General features: G+C 39.3%; 1 protein-coding gene across 1 annotated transcript; it reads right to left on the reverse strand.

The window, feature by feature from the left end:
* LOC118853890 (albumin-like) lies at positions 1-17490 on the reverse strand. Its single transcript, XM_036764127.1, has 15 exons — positions 17361-17490; positions 16131-16188; positions 14459-14591; positions 13899-14110; positions 12751-12883; positions 10781-10878; positions 9192-9321; positions 7273-7487; positions 6099-6231; positions 5372-5469; positions 4037-4175; positions 3451-3674; positions 2833-2965; positions 1686-1761; positions 1-159 (listed from the first exon to the last, which is right to left on the reverse strand). The coding sequence occupies exons 1-14, from the start codon at positions 17437-17439 to the stop codon at positions 1720-1722; spliced, it is 1827 nt and encodes a 608-aa protein (XP_036620022.1). The 5' UTR covers positions 17440-17490; the 3' UTR covers positions 1-159; positions 1686-1719.
* Between the last annotated feature and the right edge of the window lie 784 nt (positions 17491-18274).

The following is an 18274-nucleotide window of genomic DNA, read 5'->3' on the forward strand; positions in this document are numbered from 1 at the left end:
TGATTGTTTATGCATTTATTGCAACACTGGGGAAGGATAAAAAAATTAAGGCAAAATTGATGTTTTCTTAACTTTGTTGATTTGACACCAACAGAGAAACAAAACAGATGCATGAATTTTGGGTCCTCAGTTCAGTCTCTGTTTTCTTCCACTGGTCAACTAGAAGAAAAAAAATGCCGTAAGCAAAAAATCTTTTAAAATCTAGATATGTAGACAATTTTAACATTCATTTCTCTAAAATTTTAAGTTCTAAATTCTCTCCCTCACTCCCTCCTCACCCTTCCCTGAGACAGTAAACAGTATGATATATTATATATGTGCAGTCATGCAAAACATTTCAATATTAGTTGTGTTGTAAAAGAAGACACAGGAAAAAAGAAACCATTAAAAATGTAGAAAGTGAAAAATAGCATGGTTCAATCTGCATTCAGACTCCATTAGCTCTTTCTTTTAAGGTGATTAGGATTGTTGATCATTAATCCTTAGAAATTTTCTTGGATTGATATATTGCTGAGAATATCTAAGTTATTCATAGTAGAACATTATATGATATTGCTCTTACTGTGTACAATGTTCTCCTGATTCTACTCGTTTCACTTTGCATCAGTTCATATAGGTCTTTCCAGGTTTTTTTGAGAGCATCTTGCTCATCATTTCTTATAGCACAATAGTATTCCATCACCATCATATAAAACTTGTTCAGCCATTTCCCAATGAGTGAACATCCCCCCAATGTACAATTTTTACAACCAAAAAAAGAGCTGATCTAAATACTGTTGTACAATAGGTCCTTTCCTCTTTTTTAAAATCTATCTAGGATACAGACATAGTAATGATATTGCTGAATCAAATGTTATGTACAGTAAACATGATTTTAAAAATTGTTGAGAAAAAATAATAGTTTGATATTTTCCCTCCCCTTTTGGAAAAGAGTGTAATGATTTTTTAAAAATTTTACATCACCTGCTTTTCACAATATATCCCTGCCTCCACCCCCTCCTAGAGAGACATTATTTGTATGAGTAATTAAAGAAAGTTCTAACACGTTACTTAAATTAGCATGTCTGCTAAGTCCAATTCTATATTCAAGGTTCCATAACCATAGACTCCCTTCCTTGGTAATGAGGCCCCTCCTAATTTAAAAGACAATGGATTGGTTGGTTGAATCAGAAATTAAGTACAAAACACTAATGAATTCAACAAATGCAAAGAAACAGTAATCCATAAGGATCTGAAATTTAAAGTGAGTCATTTCTTCCTGCGATGAGAAATCCTGAATAGATTTCATATGTACCTGCCTTAGATATACATTACAACGTTATATCATGTCAGGTATAGTAAGATTCAGTACAAAACAGATACCCTTCAGCCTCCAATGTAAGAGGGAGGATTTCTCAAGGATGACCACTCCCTTTCACTAAAGCAGTGGTGTAGAGTTAAATTCAGGCCCCAGTATTGCCCATATTCCAGGCAACATGGCATAGCTCAGAGCACTGAACTTTGAGTCAAGAGGATTTGGGTTGGCACCCAACTTCTGATGGCTATCCTCAAGTCATTTAAACTCATCTAAGACTGAGGTATCCCTCAGCTGTGAAATGTGTCAGAGGAAGGTGGTCCCACAAAGTTGAAATCCCAGATACTTGACATATCAACCTATTGCCAATGAAATACCCAAAGACAGTTACCTGAAATGCTAGTACGGGCTTGTCCATCTCTTTTTTAAGCTAAGGCAGTTTGAACTGAAGCAACCAGTTTGGGACCCTGCAGGTAAAGAAATCACAAGGGTGTGAGAAAGAGGTTCCAGAGAGCTCAAGCCTAACGTCCCTGAAAAGAGCTCTTTCAGCATTATCCATTGCCCTTGATTATACAAAATCATCTCTATCAAAGGATGTGGGAAGATATTTGTGCATAAATATCCTTAAATATTAGACTTCTGCTCAAGAAAAAGCTGCCTGTCTGTATGTTCATCTGGTTTTGAAGCTATAGGAAAGCTTCTCCTGTGAAAGGGAGGTTAGATTTCTTTGTTGGGCCCTAGATGGTGGCAATACCTGGAGGAGAAAAGGGTGGATGTTAAATGGTGGAAGTAGAGAGTTTTTCCCCCTCAAGGTCTTCAAGTGAAGCCTGGATGACAAATTGCCAGGTAGGGAAGAGACAGAATTCTGGAGTAGGGATTAGAATACATCAGGGGTTCTTAATTTTTTTAATATTGGTAACTATTTTTAATATGATTGGTTTTCTTGACATTTGAGTGAGTTTAATTTTGGGTATTTCACAAACATTAATGTGAGAAATGGTCCAGAGGATTCAACAAGGTGAAAAAAGAGGTCCATGAAACAAAAAAGGTTATGAAGCCCTGGCCTAGAAGGTCTCTCAGGTCTCTTCTAATCCTAAGATTCTGGATCCAGCAATTGGCTGAAAATGGGACTGTTTTGCTACCTATGCACAAGCATTCAGATTTGACTGGGTTACAGACTGGTCTTTTTCTAAAAGATGGCAAGCTAAAGGAATTCTATTAAATCTTATGCATGCCTCAGATGCAACAAACCTAGGATTTTCATTCAACCTGACACATAGGAGACAGGGGAGACTGGTAAACATTTCACAAGTAAAGGAAAACTACAAATACACAGCAAAAACCAAGCATTCAATGGACGCATAGGAATATTTTAGTCAATGAGAAAAGGGGAATTGGCTCCTGCTTTAAGAATGATCAGTGATGACCTTTTAGGAAACTAAGGGAAGAAACCTAAGTGTTCCCGCCTAAGCCCATATTTGAGCTGTCACCAAGGACCCCCAAAGGTAGATGCATTAAAGGGAAAAAGAAGTCCATACATCTGCAGCAAAGCAGGCTTCCTGGTTGGCATCTTTGCAGCACTTCTCCACGAATGCTCTGAAATCAGCAATGATGGTCTTGGCCTGATCCTTAGTGATCTCGGGCTTGTGTTTCACAAGTTCCACGAGTATGCTGGAATGAAAGAAAACATAGAAATGCCCATGAGATGGAAGGAGTGACCAGGTTGGCCAGCCATGCCCCTTTTGCCCCTAGCTCTAGGTCACAAATTAGAGGGGAAGCCTGAAGTTTGGAGAAAGATGTGAGTAAAAATGATTCCTGTGAAGACATTAGGGCCTCCTCGGAATATTTTCCTGCCTTCTTCTTCAGTGATTCTAGACATCTTACCATAAGCTTCACCATATTAACTTTGGAAATTTTAAAGCACTATATAAAAACCAATAGCAGTCATTGCTATTAGACACTATTCGGTTCTAGCCATTTGCCCAACAAGTTTCTTCTGAGTGACTTACACTTGAATCACTTCCTAACTACTTTTCCCTAAGAGATTCTTGCCCTAAAACAGAAAGGTTTGCTCATGATGTCAGCAGAATATCTTTCTCACAATCAAGGAAGAAGGAAATAAGTTTGAGGAAAGCAGGAGACCAAACACTCCTGACCTTTGCTTCTTAATCTGTTTCTCCTCTTCTGGAAGTGTACACAGGTCAGCATGGAAGGTGAATGTATCTGGAGAAAATGGCTTGGGTTGATATGTGTCATCAGTTCCCAAGGCAGTGAAGCAGGTCCTGCGGTTCACCAAGGAGTCTGTGCAGCATTTGGTGACTCTCTCACTCACTGGGGTCTTCTCATGCAGGCGACACATTTTGTCGAGTACAATAGCAAGCTAAAGAAAAAAAAAACAATTGGGTTAATCCATCAGGTAGGTAGAGTGGATACCTTAGTATTTCAACAGATTAAAATAAACTGCTACATTGAAGCCCACTCTTATTCATTGCCTCAGTCTAATTTCAGCCATTGAATTTTTAAGCCTCCATTGCATGAGCCATTAGAAGCTTCTGAAAATGTAGGGTTTTTAAAAATAAACAAATTAAGGGGTTTTGATTTGGGATTTTTAGGTGCTCCACTTAAGAGGAGTAAGCAATATTTGTAGAGGGCACTTCTCTGTCACAGATGTTTTTTATTGGCCTCTCAGGTAAAAACTCACAACAATAGTATTAAAGTAAAAAAAGAAAAGAAAAAACTCACGAAGCCCTCAGTACATCTCATTTTCTCATTGTCACCGAGTTTACAGCATCTAGAGCCAACATTTGCAAATTTATGTGCAAGGTGGACCAATGTTGGGGTTGATACTTGAGGTGCTTTCTTGGTATAACGGACCAGCAATCTGGAATTACAATGTTCCAAATGTTTATAGTCAGACAAAGAATTAATTTTTAGTAAAATAATAATGATAATAATGATATCATTAAAAACTGTCAAGCAACAAACACCAACCCAAAGTCAGTTCAACATCATTAAACTATCCATCCCAGGTGGTCAATGTGGCCCTTCCATTTTTCTTTCTCCCTGGCCGTCCACTGTCATGACCCACCATTCACCCATTCTACTCAATACTGTGTTTTGCATAGCGTCAACAAGGACATTTTGTGAGGTTTCCCAGATCCCCTCAATGATGTTCACATTTTCAATGATGGAAGATTCCCAAATATCTCGGTTTTCCCCAGTATTAATCTGTCATGCATGGGTGTTTCTTAAACATTGAACTTCTTTAACTCTTTATTTTTCCCCACCTCTTGGTAGTCTATAAGTTTATTATCCACTACAAAGAGTAGTCAAATCATTTATTTGTCCTAAACCATTTTGTTTACATTTCAGATGGTGTTCCAAGCCTCATATTTGCCTGAACAAGTCTGGCATTCCTTGCTCTGTTGCTTCCTTTCATGGTTTTTTAACATTGGATCACATCACTTTTCAAGCTTCAACTTTCCATGCTGAAGAATCTTAATTTAGCTCAACATTGGATCACAGACTTAGACTCCAAGAACCAGAAAGGATCTTGGAGGCCATTGAGTCCAACAGCCTCATCTTACAGAGAAGAAAACTGAGTCCTAGGGACTTGGCCAAGACTAGACAACAAGCGTCAGAGTCAGGTTAGAACCCAATGTCAAACTCAGGTCTTCCCACTCCAAGCCCAGTGTTCTGCCCATGCTGCCACAGTCTATGAGTAATAGCAAAACAGTGCTGCCCTTAGAACACCAAACCCGAGGCTTACAGAGCAATTTAAAAGGGAAAATCTAAGTTTTGTGTTTTATAGGCTTTTATAAGAGGCTGCCTTTTTTCCTGCTTGGCCATCTCTAGTGATCTTGATCTATATCTGGTCACTAGACCCAGATGGCTCTGGAGGAAAAAGTGAGGCGGCTCACTTAACACAGCCCTGCCTCACTTAAATCTAATTCGATGCAAGTCATGGCATCATCTTCTTGATGTCATGATCCTCTTCAAGAATGAAGGACAAACCACAATCATACCTTAATTAATCTGAAATATTTAAAACTGTTCAAGCACCAAGGTCCCACTTACGCATTTTCAAAATCTTGTTCTCCAACTTTTTCCAAAAGATCACAATTTTCCTTGACTACATGGTTACTATCATCGATAATAGCTTGCCGATGTTCAGCCTGAAAGAGGACAAAATGGCACTTATAGCATGTTCTCTGTGGACATGTGACATATATTGCTTATTATTTTTCATGGATTATACCCAGTTTAGAAATCATATTAGAATTAGCCCTTAACACTCATTCCATCCACCTCACTTAATTTCATGCAAAAGCATACCTAAAAGATCGAACAAGGGTTTTCAAGACTTCTATACAGGGACATTCCAAATTCCAGTGCCTAACAAACCTCATGCTCAGGAAAACTCAAAAATTCTTCTGTACAGATAAATTGAGTCTCTCTTAAATAGTATGTCTCAGAATGCTTTCTCACATTCTGTCTTAGTAGAAATGGAGACAAACAAAACCTCCTCCTTTCTCAAAGAGCTGTACTAGAATGACAGTCTCATTTGCAACCTTCCTATCTCTTGGATTGCTCTTCCTATTTATTTTAAACATCACTCATAACAACCTGATTTGAAAGACCAGACTGAGACAAGAGTCCCAAGGTAAGGTCCAATTAGCATTCATATGACTTCACTTTTTCCTTTTTTTAATACATGGTGCTATCATTTCCAGATCAAGCAATCCTGAGCACACAGCATCCCAGAAGAGTAGTTTGCTTTTTCTCTTTCTAGTGAGAAACCTACCACTTTGGCATAGCAAGTTGGAGGGTCATCTGTGGCACAGCACTCTTCAAGTGTGTGTTCATAGTCTTTGCCAATCCTCAGTAGTACGATAGGAGCAAGCTCAGGGTGTCTTCTTCCATTATCATACAAGTAGCTTAAAAACAAACATCAAACACATGTGAACATGGTAAGGAACATGATCCGCTCCCAGCATTGTTCTTCTGTCCTAAGGCTCCATAAATTTTGTAAAATTACAATAACAAAAAAATTTCTGACATAAAATATTTAGACGTAACTTTGCCTGATCTTTATACTGATGGATTTACCAGATGGAGTTAAATTTTCCTTTTGTGAAAAAATCAGATCTGTATAGCCCTACCATTATAATATTAGACCATGTCACTGAGTCCAAAGGACACCAGAAATATATCTCCCAGGTCCACACTTATGGCATTTAACTCCATCCTGCCTTCTACTCTTACTTAGTGGTCACATGTCTGGATGGCTATCAACTTCTCAGTTAATCTGTACATCACTGGAATATTAACATTCTCTTTTACTTCTTTGCATCCAGTGCAGTGCCTTGCTCAGAACAGTGAATGGAGTATGCACTCAACACATATTTGTCCAATAAACGGGAGTGAATGAATGGATGAATCCTTGTATGGTGGGATGCATGGACAAATGAAGAACAGCTCAGCAGACAGGAGAGAATTCAAAGTTTCCCTTTCTTCCCTAATAAATGAACGATAATGTCATCAAGCCCCAAGGCCATGAAGTGGGTAGCTTTAGAGCTAAAATGGGCCTTGGCAGTCCTTTGTACTCCTCCAGCCAGCACACATCCAAAACTACCTCCAAGTGCCCAGATATCTATCCTCTCTAGGCCAAGCAGGGGCATTATGACTTCCTGCCATCATTGGCCTCTTCTGGAGGTTGAAGGAAAGAGAATATATTTTGTGGAGCCAAAAATGAGGGAAAATTAAGCCACAGTCACAGAGTCACTGGGTGGATCCCATGACTAAGTACAGTAGAAAGCACAAAGAACAAGGTTTGTATCTATTTCTGCCTAAAAGGCTTGGGAGAGGGAAGGCAGAGAGTAGCCAACAGCTCTACAACTGTGAAACAAGTAGAGTGTCAGGGAAATGACATTGAGCATATGAAAGGAACAGAAGAATAAGATTAAAAGTTTGATCACTTGGCTAAGAAGAGATCTTTTGCTTCTTTGTAGTTTTTGCAAGCATCCTTGGTTTCTACATATTCAGCAAGGAGGTCAGGGAGGTTAGCAGGAATGTCATCATTCTCCAAATCAACAAGGCACTGGCTCTTCTCTACTAGAGGCTTGTCACAGCAGGCTGTCACTTTGCTGGAGATGGTGTCTTTGTTATTACAGATGTATTCAGAAAGAGCCACCTACAAGCAGTAAGACAGAAGCAGTTCAACAGAGGACTCAATATTCTAAGACTGTAAGAATTCCATTCCAACTCCGCCTTTCCCTTCTAGAATACCTGTGGAACCTCCCGATTTTTAACAAACTGTCCTTCTCCTAAGCTCCTTCCACATCCTTGCAGCCTCAGAAACCTGACATTCCCCTGGAGACAGATAATCACTGCCTACCCCCTCCTGAATGGGATGTCCCTTCTCTCATTCTTTGCCTATTCCCTCCCCCACAAACACATGCACAAAGACACTGGGACAAGAGAGAATGGGGGAGTTCTTACCATACCCTGCCACTCTCAGTCCCTTCCCCTACCACCAGCCCTCACTGTCTTCCTTTAAAGTTCACCCCAAACAGATATATCACCCTGTCAAGATCCCCATGGGTTTTATCAACCTCCCCCAATTCATCCTCCCTCCTTTCTCCTGAGCGTCAGTATTTGCTTTCAACTCAAGTCTCTCCCCACTCCTGTCCATTCTCCACTTGGCTGATTTTTCCCATGGCTTAGGTCTAAATATATCACTCTCCCACTTAATGAGTTCTTAGGACCTCCAGGATCAAATACAAACTTCTCTGTTTGTCATCCAAAGTGCTCCATAGCCTGTTTCTTCCTTGCTAGTCTTTCTATACATTACTCCATTCCACAAGCTGTGCTATCCAGGGACACTGACCTACTTTGCACTAGCTGTCCCCCATGCATCAATGCTCTGTCCCCCTTGCCTTTTCATCTTAGATTTCCCAGCTTTCTTAAGATGGATTAAGAGATCCTCCAGCTGTAAGAGCTTTCCTTCCTCTGATTATCTTCCATGTACTCTATGTATATCTTGTATATTCATTATGTATTTGCATGTTGTCTCCTCCCACCAGAATTTAAGCTCTTTGAGGATAGGGAGTATTGTCTTTCTTTGCATCCCCGATGGACATAGCACAGTGTCTGGCACAAAGAAGGTGCTTAATAAATGTTTATGACTGTATAAACAACTGACTAGCAGCCACATTTACCTGAGCCTCAGTGGATTTTTCTTCTAAGATAAGAATCAAAAAAAATCATAATAATACCATTAAAAACTAATTTTGGTAAAGGAAGTAATAGAGAGAGTTTGAGGATAAATTTTTTATAACAGGGGGTTGGGGGAAAGCAATGAGAACACTAGACACAAACCTTGTCTACTGTATGTCACCATCTTGCTAATGACCTCCTGTATTTTATCCAGCAGCAAGTAATTACTAAGTGCCTTCCACTTGCAAGGTACTACGCTACACCTCAGGAATTCAAAGACAAAAAGTGGTTATCCTCTAACATCTTATGTTCTATCCAGGGAGATAACAAATACATGTGTGTGTGTGCGTGTGTGTTTTATAGAAATATGTACAAATCAATACATGGTAATTTTCTGCACAAAGAAATGAGCAGCTGAGGAGATCAGAAAAGGCTTCCTATAGAGAGGGACACTTGAGCTTAGCCTACTTCCTGGCATACAGTAGGTGCTTCATAATGACCATTAACTGGCTGGCTGACAGAATAAGATGAGATTTGAAAGAAACTGCAGATTCAAGTTTATTCTTTATTATCTCTCTGATTCTAAATTTATTAAATTTCTGATTAAAAAAACTCATATTAGTACATTATAGAGAATCTTGTTTAACGACAATATGGGTTAATTCCAATAAATACTTACCCTATCATCAGCACACTCCAACAGGTCACCATGACAACATTCTGTATAAATCTTGGCAAGATCATCCACTATTTTGTGAAGTTCAGCAAATTCAATCTTAGGGAATTTCTGACTTAGCCTAGCTATGAGCCTAGGGAGAAAGTCCACCAGACCTTAATTATTAGAATTTAAAACTTACAAGAAAATTTCCTAGAAATTATTTTTTAAATTGCCATGAAGTTCTTGAATGAGTTGACATATAGAAAGTATCAGATATAGGACTTGAACTCAAGGTATTCTGACTCAGAGGACAACACTATATACTCTGCCATACTTTCTTATCTCTGCATAAGTATTGTCCAATCCTTGGTGTTATCGGTGGCCATCATTATTATATTTTTAAGGTCTTAGAATGCATTAGCCACATCTATCACTCTTTTTGTAAACTCTAAGTACTTAATAAACATGGTTACCTAGGGACTCTACAGAGTACTTTGGGGACCCCACTACAATGAGGTACCTCAGGCAATCAAACCCAAGGTGGATGAGTACTTTTACATTGAAAAGAAAAACAGGGATAGCTGAGATGAATGAGACTACATCCTGAGCCAAAGTGGTAGACAGAGAATTAGAGAGAACCAAATACCCTAACCGTTATGTCAGGAGGAGGAATTGAAGCATTAATCTGAGTAAAGCAGAAATGAAGTAAGAGAGGGGCTGTGGAAAAAAAAACCTTCCCAAAAAGCCTGTCTAATACTCCAAATTGGAGGGTAAACATTTCTAGACCTTATTTATAACATTGGAATAGAAATGTCTGTCACTTTTATTACAGGGACTAAACAGGAAATGTTCAATCCTGATAATTAAATTGATTCTGGATCATTTTTCCTGATCCTGTTTCCAGTTAATTGATTTTGTCCTGTAACTGCCTAAGTCATGGTTCTTTGTCCCTGAACTTAGTGCAGAAACACACTGACCTTTAATGAATCAAGTTTAGAAATCCACTTCTCCTAATCACCATTCTATTATTACCTCAAGGAATTCTGCTATTCTTGGGGGATCAGGGTGGACATGAGGCAAGTTTTCCTTCAAGGATGTCTGGTTTGCTATTCAAAGAAGACGGGCCCACTATCTTTTAACCTCGCAATGGACTCAAACAATGAACTTTTCTCAGTCACTGGAAATAAAGAGGGTGTTGCTTGCCTTTCATTTCTAGCTTCCAATCAGTCATATTGTTGCCTATGCTTCAGCTATGTAACCAATTAAGTTGTCCTGAACCCCATGATGTAACCTACTCTGTTCTATTCTTTATCCTATGCTTCTAAAAATGAGTTGCATCTTCAATTCTTTGTCTTTGGGCTAATTGAGGCAATCATTAGACTCATTTTACTGGCAGGTAACACCCTGATAAAAAAAATGTTATCTTGCTTGGAGAATTGCCTCAGTTTACCTTTTGGTTGAATTTCATTTGTGATTTTTTTTTACTATTTGGAAGTGATGAAATTGACAACAAAAAGTGGTAATAGCTGTAGATATTGGAATCCCAGACCTTTTTCCATCTTTGCTTCTACAACAATTACATTTTTAGGCAAATGAAACAGTAGACTTACCCAGCCTTGAGAGGTCTCTCTCCAAACTTGTCTAAACTGGAGCATTGGAATCTCTGTTTTGCACCGGAGGTTAATGCTTTCTCTCTTAAAGCAGAGAGCTGTAGAAAGAAGGAATCACCTTTTTCAAAAATAATTTCCATATTTTCATTAATATGAAAAATAAATTCCCCATAAAGACTTCACAAATTAATGTGACATTTTCTTCAATATTTAAGGGGTTTAACCTAAGTTCCATGAATAATAACCAGAGAGAGACAGAGAGGGAGAGAGAGAGAGAGAGAGAGAGAGAGAGAGAGAGAGAGAGAGAGATTTTTTGATAGGTGTATTTCAGCATTATTAATTTTATTTGTGATCCTATGTATTTCCTTTCATGCATTGAAAGACATAATTTTGAGAAGGGTCCATAGGTTTCACTAAAGTGCCCAAGGGATCCATGACACAAAAAATTTTAAGGAACCCCACTTTATATAAAAATGACATTGCTCACCCACCAATAATAAGGTATGCACACTTGGGCTTGTTTTCTCAGTAGCAGTGATAGATTTTTGGACTAAGCCCTTAAAAGTCACTTTCCTGGTGCCTCTTATGACCAAGGTGACATAATTAGAAGAGAATAATTCAGATTTAGGAATGGTTAGTGACTGTCTTGCCAGTCTGTAATACATTTTATGTTTCTAGAGGACAGGGGGTATTTTGAGTTTTTTCTTGGTGTCCCTATGACTTTAATGTTATCTAATAGGGTACTTATAATTGCTTGGTGGATTGGAATTGAAGTTAGGACATTCATTTCTAGTAGCATAATGTGTGAAAACCTCCAGCAAATCAGCCACAAGCACAGTGATTAGTTAATTGAATGCTTAACCTCTCTGGGCCTCAGTTTCCTCATCTGTAATGAAATTATTGAGTGTAATGATCTCCAAGGTCCCTCCCAGCTCTCAATCTTTATTCCTATCTACAATATGAAATCTTTAACATTCTATATCCTGATGAAACAAGCTATATATCTTTACTAAGTAGGATACACTCTGCACATTTGGAAAATTATATAGTACATGTTGTTCTCAAAGAGAGTTTCAAGATTAAGACAGAAATATTTTTCAATAGCTACCAAATTAAATTACCTATTTACTGACCAGCATTAGACTTGGGAATAAAATAAACAGGTATGGGATTTGAGGAGTATCAGAAAGGAGCTCACATTGAAAGCATCTCTTTCACTGGTTTACTGTGTGACAAAAATTTCACTATTAGAAACACATTCCTTCAGGTTATGGAACAGCATCTCTTAGAATCCTCTTTTGAAAATTAAAACACAGAATTGAATTATTAACAATTGAATGTGAATTATATTGAGAGATTAATTTGCAAAGAAGACATCAGGCTGAGAGTATGGTGTCAAAGAGACAGAGAAGAGGACAGTATATTTTGATAGGGCAGGAAACTTTCTGGGGAGAGTGGGCTTGGGAATGTTATTGGAGCCTTTTGGGGAAGAGTGGACTTGGAAATGTTATTGCAGTGGGGTACTTTGGACAGTGAAGAGTCAATATAGCAGTACTAAATGCCTCCTGGGACATGGGAAAGAGCCTAAAGGAACCAAGAAGACAAACTTCACCTGCTTCCCAATTTTCCTTAGGGCTATGTCATAGGGCCAGTAGATAGAGTACTAAGCTTAGAATCAGGGAGACATCTTCATGACAACAAATCTGGCCTTAGACACTAGCTGTGTGGACCTGGGCAAGTCACTTATCCCCGTTTGCTTCAGTTCTTCATCTATGAAATGGCCAGGAGAAGGAAATGACAAACCATTCCAGTATCTTTGCCAAGAAAACCCCAAATTGGGTCACAAAGAGACATGAGTGAACATGACTGGACAACAAGAAAATTTGTTGTGAACTGTGTCTTCAGTCTTATCTGTCTGTCTGTTTCTCTCTCTCTCTCTCTCTCTCTCTCTCTCTCTCTCTCTCTCTCACCTTTTCATCGAGGCATGTGCCTTTGTCAGCAGCATGGCAACATTCTTTCACTGTTTCCTTATAATGATGAGCATAGGCAAGGAGTTCTGGGGCATAGAAGTAGGGGTGTCTTCTGGCAACCTCATACAGGTAGCTGAAATTGGCGAAGAGAACCAAGTGGTCACTTTTGAGTAGCTATGAAAAATGAATATTCTCAACCTTGTACCCACATCAACCAGAATCAGGTGATAGCAGTTTACTCCTTCAACAGAACATAACTAGATTTAATTTGAGCTGCTTCTTTAATTAGGAGCTGCGAATTCATTGGCATTCTTTCAGCTCTAACCAGGAATTGGTGTATCCAGGGCAACCACCACCAACAAGGCCGTCCTTCAGTTGAGGAATGAAGAGACAGACATCCTGAGAGGGCAGCAAAAGTCTCAGGGAAGGCCATGCATAGGGAGGAATTCACCAGGGCCCAGCATCTTCTCATGGAAGTTAGTTATTTCTACTAACTCAAGGCTGGTGTTGCTATTTCCACACTGACCAAAGTGCTATAAATGTTTACAGCTTTCTCTGAATCCACCATTAGCACCCTAAATCTAGGTCCAGCTCTGAGCACAGGAAATTCTGAGCAGGGAAACTCCCTCTATCTCTGCAGATTGGCCACTTTGCAATTACATAATAATCTTTGCAGAGCTGCCTAGGGCCCTGAGACCACAGAATTCTAGACCTAGAAAGGGGCTCAAAGAACATCTGATCCAATCCTCTCATTTCATAGATGAGTAAACTGAGGCTCAAGGAGCCTTGTGACTTGCCCTTGCCAACTAGATGGCACAGTAGGCCATCTAAAGCCTTGGACCTGGATGCACGAAGATGTGAGAAACTTTGCAGCTATATGACACTAGGCATGTCACATAATCTCTGCCTCAGTTGTCTCATCCATAAAATGGGAATAATAACAGCATCTAAATTATTTTTGTGGGAATCAAATGAAATTATATTTGTAACCCCCTTAGCCCAGGGCCCAGGACATAGTAGGTGCTTCATAAATGCGTATTACCCTTCCCCCTTGGTCCCATAGAGTTAGTATGTATGACCTGTGTCGGGGCTCCTTGTCTCCTATGTTGGCCCAGTGGACACTACTCTCATTTTGTGATCTCACTTACTATCCTGTGACTCTGTCTTCATTCTCTTCGATGGCTTTGCACAGAGCTTCAGGTTCAGGCGCTGTAATTTTAGGGAGCTCTGGGTGGTCGTCTTTGTGGCTTAGGAAACAATGATTTCTCTCAGGTTCTTCTTTAGCGCAACAGTCTGCCATTTCGCCATACCTCTCCCGAAGACTTGCCACTTTACATAGCTCATCGCCTAAAAGTTGGTGCTAAGAGGGAAAAAAATAGGTGGTTAGTCACTGACCCATTTAAAGCTCTGGGTATACTCGACTTTCTTTTTTGGGTGGAACAAGACTCAGGATACAAGAAGTGAGGAGAGGAAGCTGCTTGAACAGTCTTCTCCTCCTCTCAAATTATCTGACTTTCTCTTAGTTCAGAACAATTCCTTGCAGTTTTTTTAATGAAAGAGAATAGTTCTGGACTGGTATTTGGGTGAGAAGTCCAAGAACAAGACAGAAATGGGCATCTTGGTGGGACACGTTACTATTGACTCTGATCTCCTATCTGAAATGAAATGAAGAGAGAAGGTCAAACTCAATCACATGGGTGATACTCACAAGGGATTTGTCACAATTTTCTGCTGTCTCATCAGCAGCACAGCCTTTTGCAAATTCTGTAAACTCATTCACTAATTTTACATGATCTTCAAATGGGCATTTCTGGAGGAATTGAGCAAATGTGATCAACACTCTGAAACAAAGAGTTCCTTTGGTTACTGAAAGCAAAGATGACAATAAATATAAAAAACCCCATCATAAAGTGTTTGCTATCCTGACGGGCTGACTGCATCCACCCCACCTCCAGATTGGACCATACACATCATGCAACTTGGCTAGAGCACCAAAGCATCCTGAAAGAGAGATAGGGGTGGCATGTGCCTCATGGGTGAGCCACCAGCAGCAGCACCCCAACCACCACCACCACCTCTACTCACACCCAGGTGCAGACAGCCCAGAACCCTGCACCCAAGAGCACTCCTCTAAGGACACATCTTGCTTCTCTTCTGATATGCCCACAGCCATTAACATGGGGATCAACACTTGGAGAGATGACCTATGGCAACTGGCTCTGAGGCTGCTTGCAGCGCCCACCTCTTCAACAGCCACAGCTACTGAAGAGCCAGAAAAGAAAATTCTCATCACCAAAGTCCTTGGCAAAGTCAAATGGCTCAACACCAGAAACAGACAATGGTTTTCTCAATGGAAATGTCATTAAAGGAGAGTTAATACAACATCCTTTGCTATTTTCCCCTAAGGACCGTTAGATTTTTTCCATCTGCCTTGTAGCTGCATTCTTTTAGATGGGTTCTCCTTGAGAACAGGGACTGATTTGCTTTCCTATATGTGTGTGTACCTCCAGCCCTTAGCACAATCCATAGGGCATGATTTTTCATTCATTCACTCTACAAGGATCAATGTATATTATCTCTTCCTCACTGCTCCTACCAGAGTGGGTGAAGAGAACAAGCATTTATACAGTACCTACTATGTGCCAGGCACTGTGCTCAGCACTTTACAGATATTCTTTCATTTGAGCCTCACAATCTCATACAGAGCCTATTCAAAGAACCTCCAGTCACACTACGTGATAAGTGACTGATAAGTTTAAAGTGGTGTTTAGCCCAAAGGCATTTGTATTTTAACAGTTAAACAAATGTGATTAATTCTTAAGGTAGAACTCCAAGCATTAGCCAGTAGTTTAGAATTTTGTGGGAGGAGTAGAGGATCTTCTTAACCTCCCCCCAAAAAAATCATTCTGTGTAGAAGGTAACCCCCTATATGTAAGACCATCACTGAGTAACTGAAGTCAATTCAAGTAGGCATCTAGACCTGAAGTCTAGAAGACTTAGCACAAAGTCTGCCTTTGACACATTACATCAGCACTTACTAGGCATATGACCCATGGGAAGTGACTCAACCACTGTCTGCCTTAGCTTCCTTATCTGTAAAAATGGGGATAACAATTGCATGCTCAGGTGCCATCCCTGGTATCCATGTGGAAATGTAGGGTGCCTACTTTCAGTCATAAATGATATCAGGGCTTCACAGGGGTGATGATGAAAAGTTCTTTAATTACCTACTGAGATAGAAACCAATGGCAACTGAATATGTTCCATGGGGGAGGTAGCAGGAAGGGAAGAAAGGGACCCACTATGTAAGGTATAAAGTGAGAATGTCACATCAATTTTAATAGGAAAAATTAATGTAAATTTTCAATAATTATACTTACAAGGCTTTCACATTCTTTTCACCCAAATCTCTATACCGTTTGGCAACCTCACTCTTAGCTAGAAATAAAACAAAGAACATTGATTTATATAGAAATATAGATGCATACATACTATATGTATATATATATATTAAACCACCAAGTGAAGAATCCCTCCTCAATCTAAGCATGATTTATTTATCCATTTAGCTCAAAAGATGATGCCCCTACCAGCACTGAAAAAAAAATCTTTGTAGAATAGTCAAACTCAGTTCAGTATAATACCTGGGTAATCGTTGAATGACAAAGAGACTTCTTGAACTATCATTTGAACTTGGCAGTTTCTTTATTTTTTCCTCAAATCTAGAGTAGGATTTTTGTTATTTATTTAGTCATTTTCAGTCATGTTCAATTCTTCATGACCCTTTGGAGTTTGTTTATTCTTATTTTTTAGCAAAGATACTGAAGTAATTTTCCATTTCTTTCTCCAGCTCATTTAACAAATGAAGAAACTGAGGCAAACAGGATTAAGTGACTTGCCCAATGTCATACAAAGTAATAAGTAGCTGAAGTCAGACTTGAACTAAGGTCTTCCTGACTCCAAGCCCAGAATTCTATTTACCAAGCTGCCAAAGTAGGATAAGTTCTTCTATAGCTCCTTCAAAGGAGTGATGGGAGGTCTACCTGAAATGAAGGTGCAATAAACTCAACTCTAATTATAAAATTTATCTAATGGTTCTACATTTTTGCATGCTGAGGCAGAGCCAATGAAGTCCTAGCTAAGGAGGTTGGAGGAATAGGTTCTCTTTCTGTCTCGAGATTGTGCAATTTTAAGAAGTCATGGTGGCTTCATTTTCTCCATCTGCAAAAGATTACAGTAACTATCCTGTCTCATTCATTGACAATAATAGACAGACCTGGGGCAGCTAGGTGGTGCAGTGAGTAGAACACCGGCCCTGTAGTCAGGAGGACCTGAGTTCAAATCTGGCCTCAGACATTTGACACATGTACTAGGTGTGTGACCTTGGGCAAGTCACTTAACCCCAATTGCCCTGCCAAACCCCTCCCCCCAGAAAGATAATAGACAGACCAATGACTCCTTTAACACTACTTAGATACAATCATTCCAATGATTATTTTTCACCTCCAAAAGAAAATATACATGATGGGACCACAAATCCCCAAAAGGTACAATCTTCATTTAGCCTCTCTTTCTGCATTGAAAGAGACCATGAGTAGAAGGATTCTTACGTGCATCTCGACGGAAGATTTCCCTGGAATGAACAGAGCTGAAGAGGAAAATAAGGGAAATAAAGGTGACCCACTTCATCCTGTCAACAGTTTGTGGGAATTGGTGGAGGAGAGAAGGTAGGATGTTGAGAGGACAAATATACTAATATACTTTTTTTAACCAATAATTGTAGATTATTAACTCTACATTTCATTTCCTCCCACTGATTTCAAAATTCAGAATATTCTGGCCAAAACTGTGTTTGCCCAAATTCCCTGCAAATGTTTGCCATCTGGAACTCTCTTCTCAAAAAGACCTTGTAAATTCATTAAACTTATGTAAAATACCTTATCAAATTATAAACAAGGATCTAAACTATTTGTACCTTTTATTCAGTACCATGTCCTTTATCCTAGATTCCCATTTGGACATTTTAGTTTGCTTTAGTTGTAAAATTTTAACCAACCTGAGAGGTAAGGTTGGAGAGCTGCATGAATGGGGCCTTAGGTTCAGAAATGTGCCTTGGCAAACCATTCACACTGCTGAATTTACCTAAAGGTAATGAGAGCCTGGAAAAAAAATTCTTAAATGAAAAGAATTAGATGGTTTCCATTTCATTAATTCTTAACTTTACTAAGGAAATGATGAGGGTTGAAAAGTCCTCATATGGCCCAGAATGCAACAAATGGAAAGAGTAGCATCTAGAACATCTAGAATACAGCTAGATATCCAAGAACTTTGCATCATCAGTCACAGGCCAAATTCTCAAAAGCAATTACCCTTTCTGCAGTTCACTTTAATTTTTGAATTTGCCTTCACTTGTGTTTCTTAGAAATGATGGTAGAAAATAATTGAAATAATTGGTAGCAGTAATGATCTTAGCAGTATTGAGGCACAAACAAAAAGCTTAAAACCACATGTCCAGGTGGCACCT

This window comes from Trichosurus vulpecula, chromosome 6 (assembly GCF_011100635.1).
Source record: "Trichosurus vulpecula isolate mTriVul1 chromosome 6, mTriVul1.pri, whole genome shotgun sequence".
Taxonomy (NCBI): domain Eukaryota; kingdom Metazoa; phylum Chordata; class Mammalia; order Diprotodontia; family Phalangeridae; genus Trichosurus; species Trichosurus vulpecula.

Coding starts and splice junctions, on each gene's coding strand:
- LOC118853890 (XM_036764127.1), bottom strand. CDS start 17,439: ATGAAGTGGGTCACCTTTATTTCCCTTATTTTCCTCTTCAGCTCTGTT. Junction 12,884..13,898: donor GAAGACAGAGTCACAGGATA/GTAAGTGAGATC, acceptor CGCCAATTTCAG/CTACCTGTATGAGGTTGCCA. Junction 5,470..6,098: donor CAACTTGCTATGCCAAAGTG/GTAGGTTTCTCA, acceptor GTCCTCTTTCAG/GCTGAACATCGGCAAGCTAT.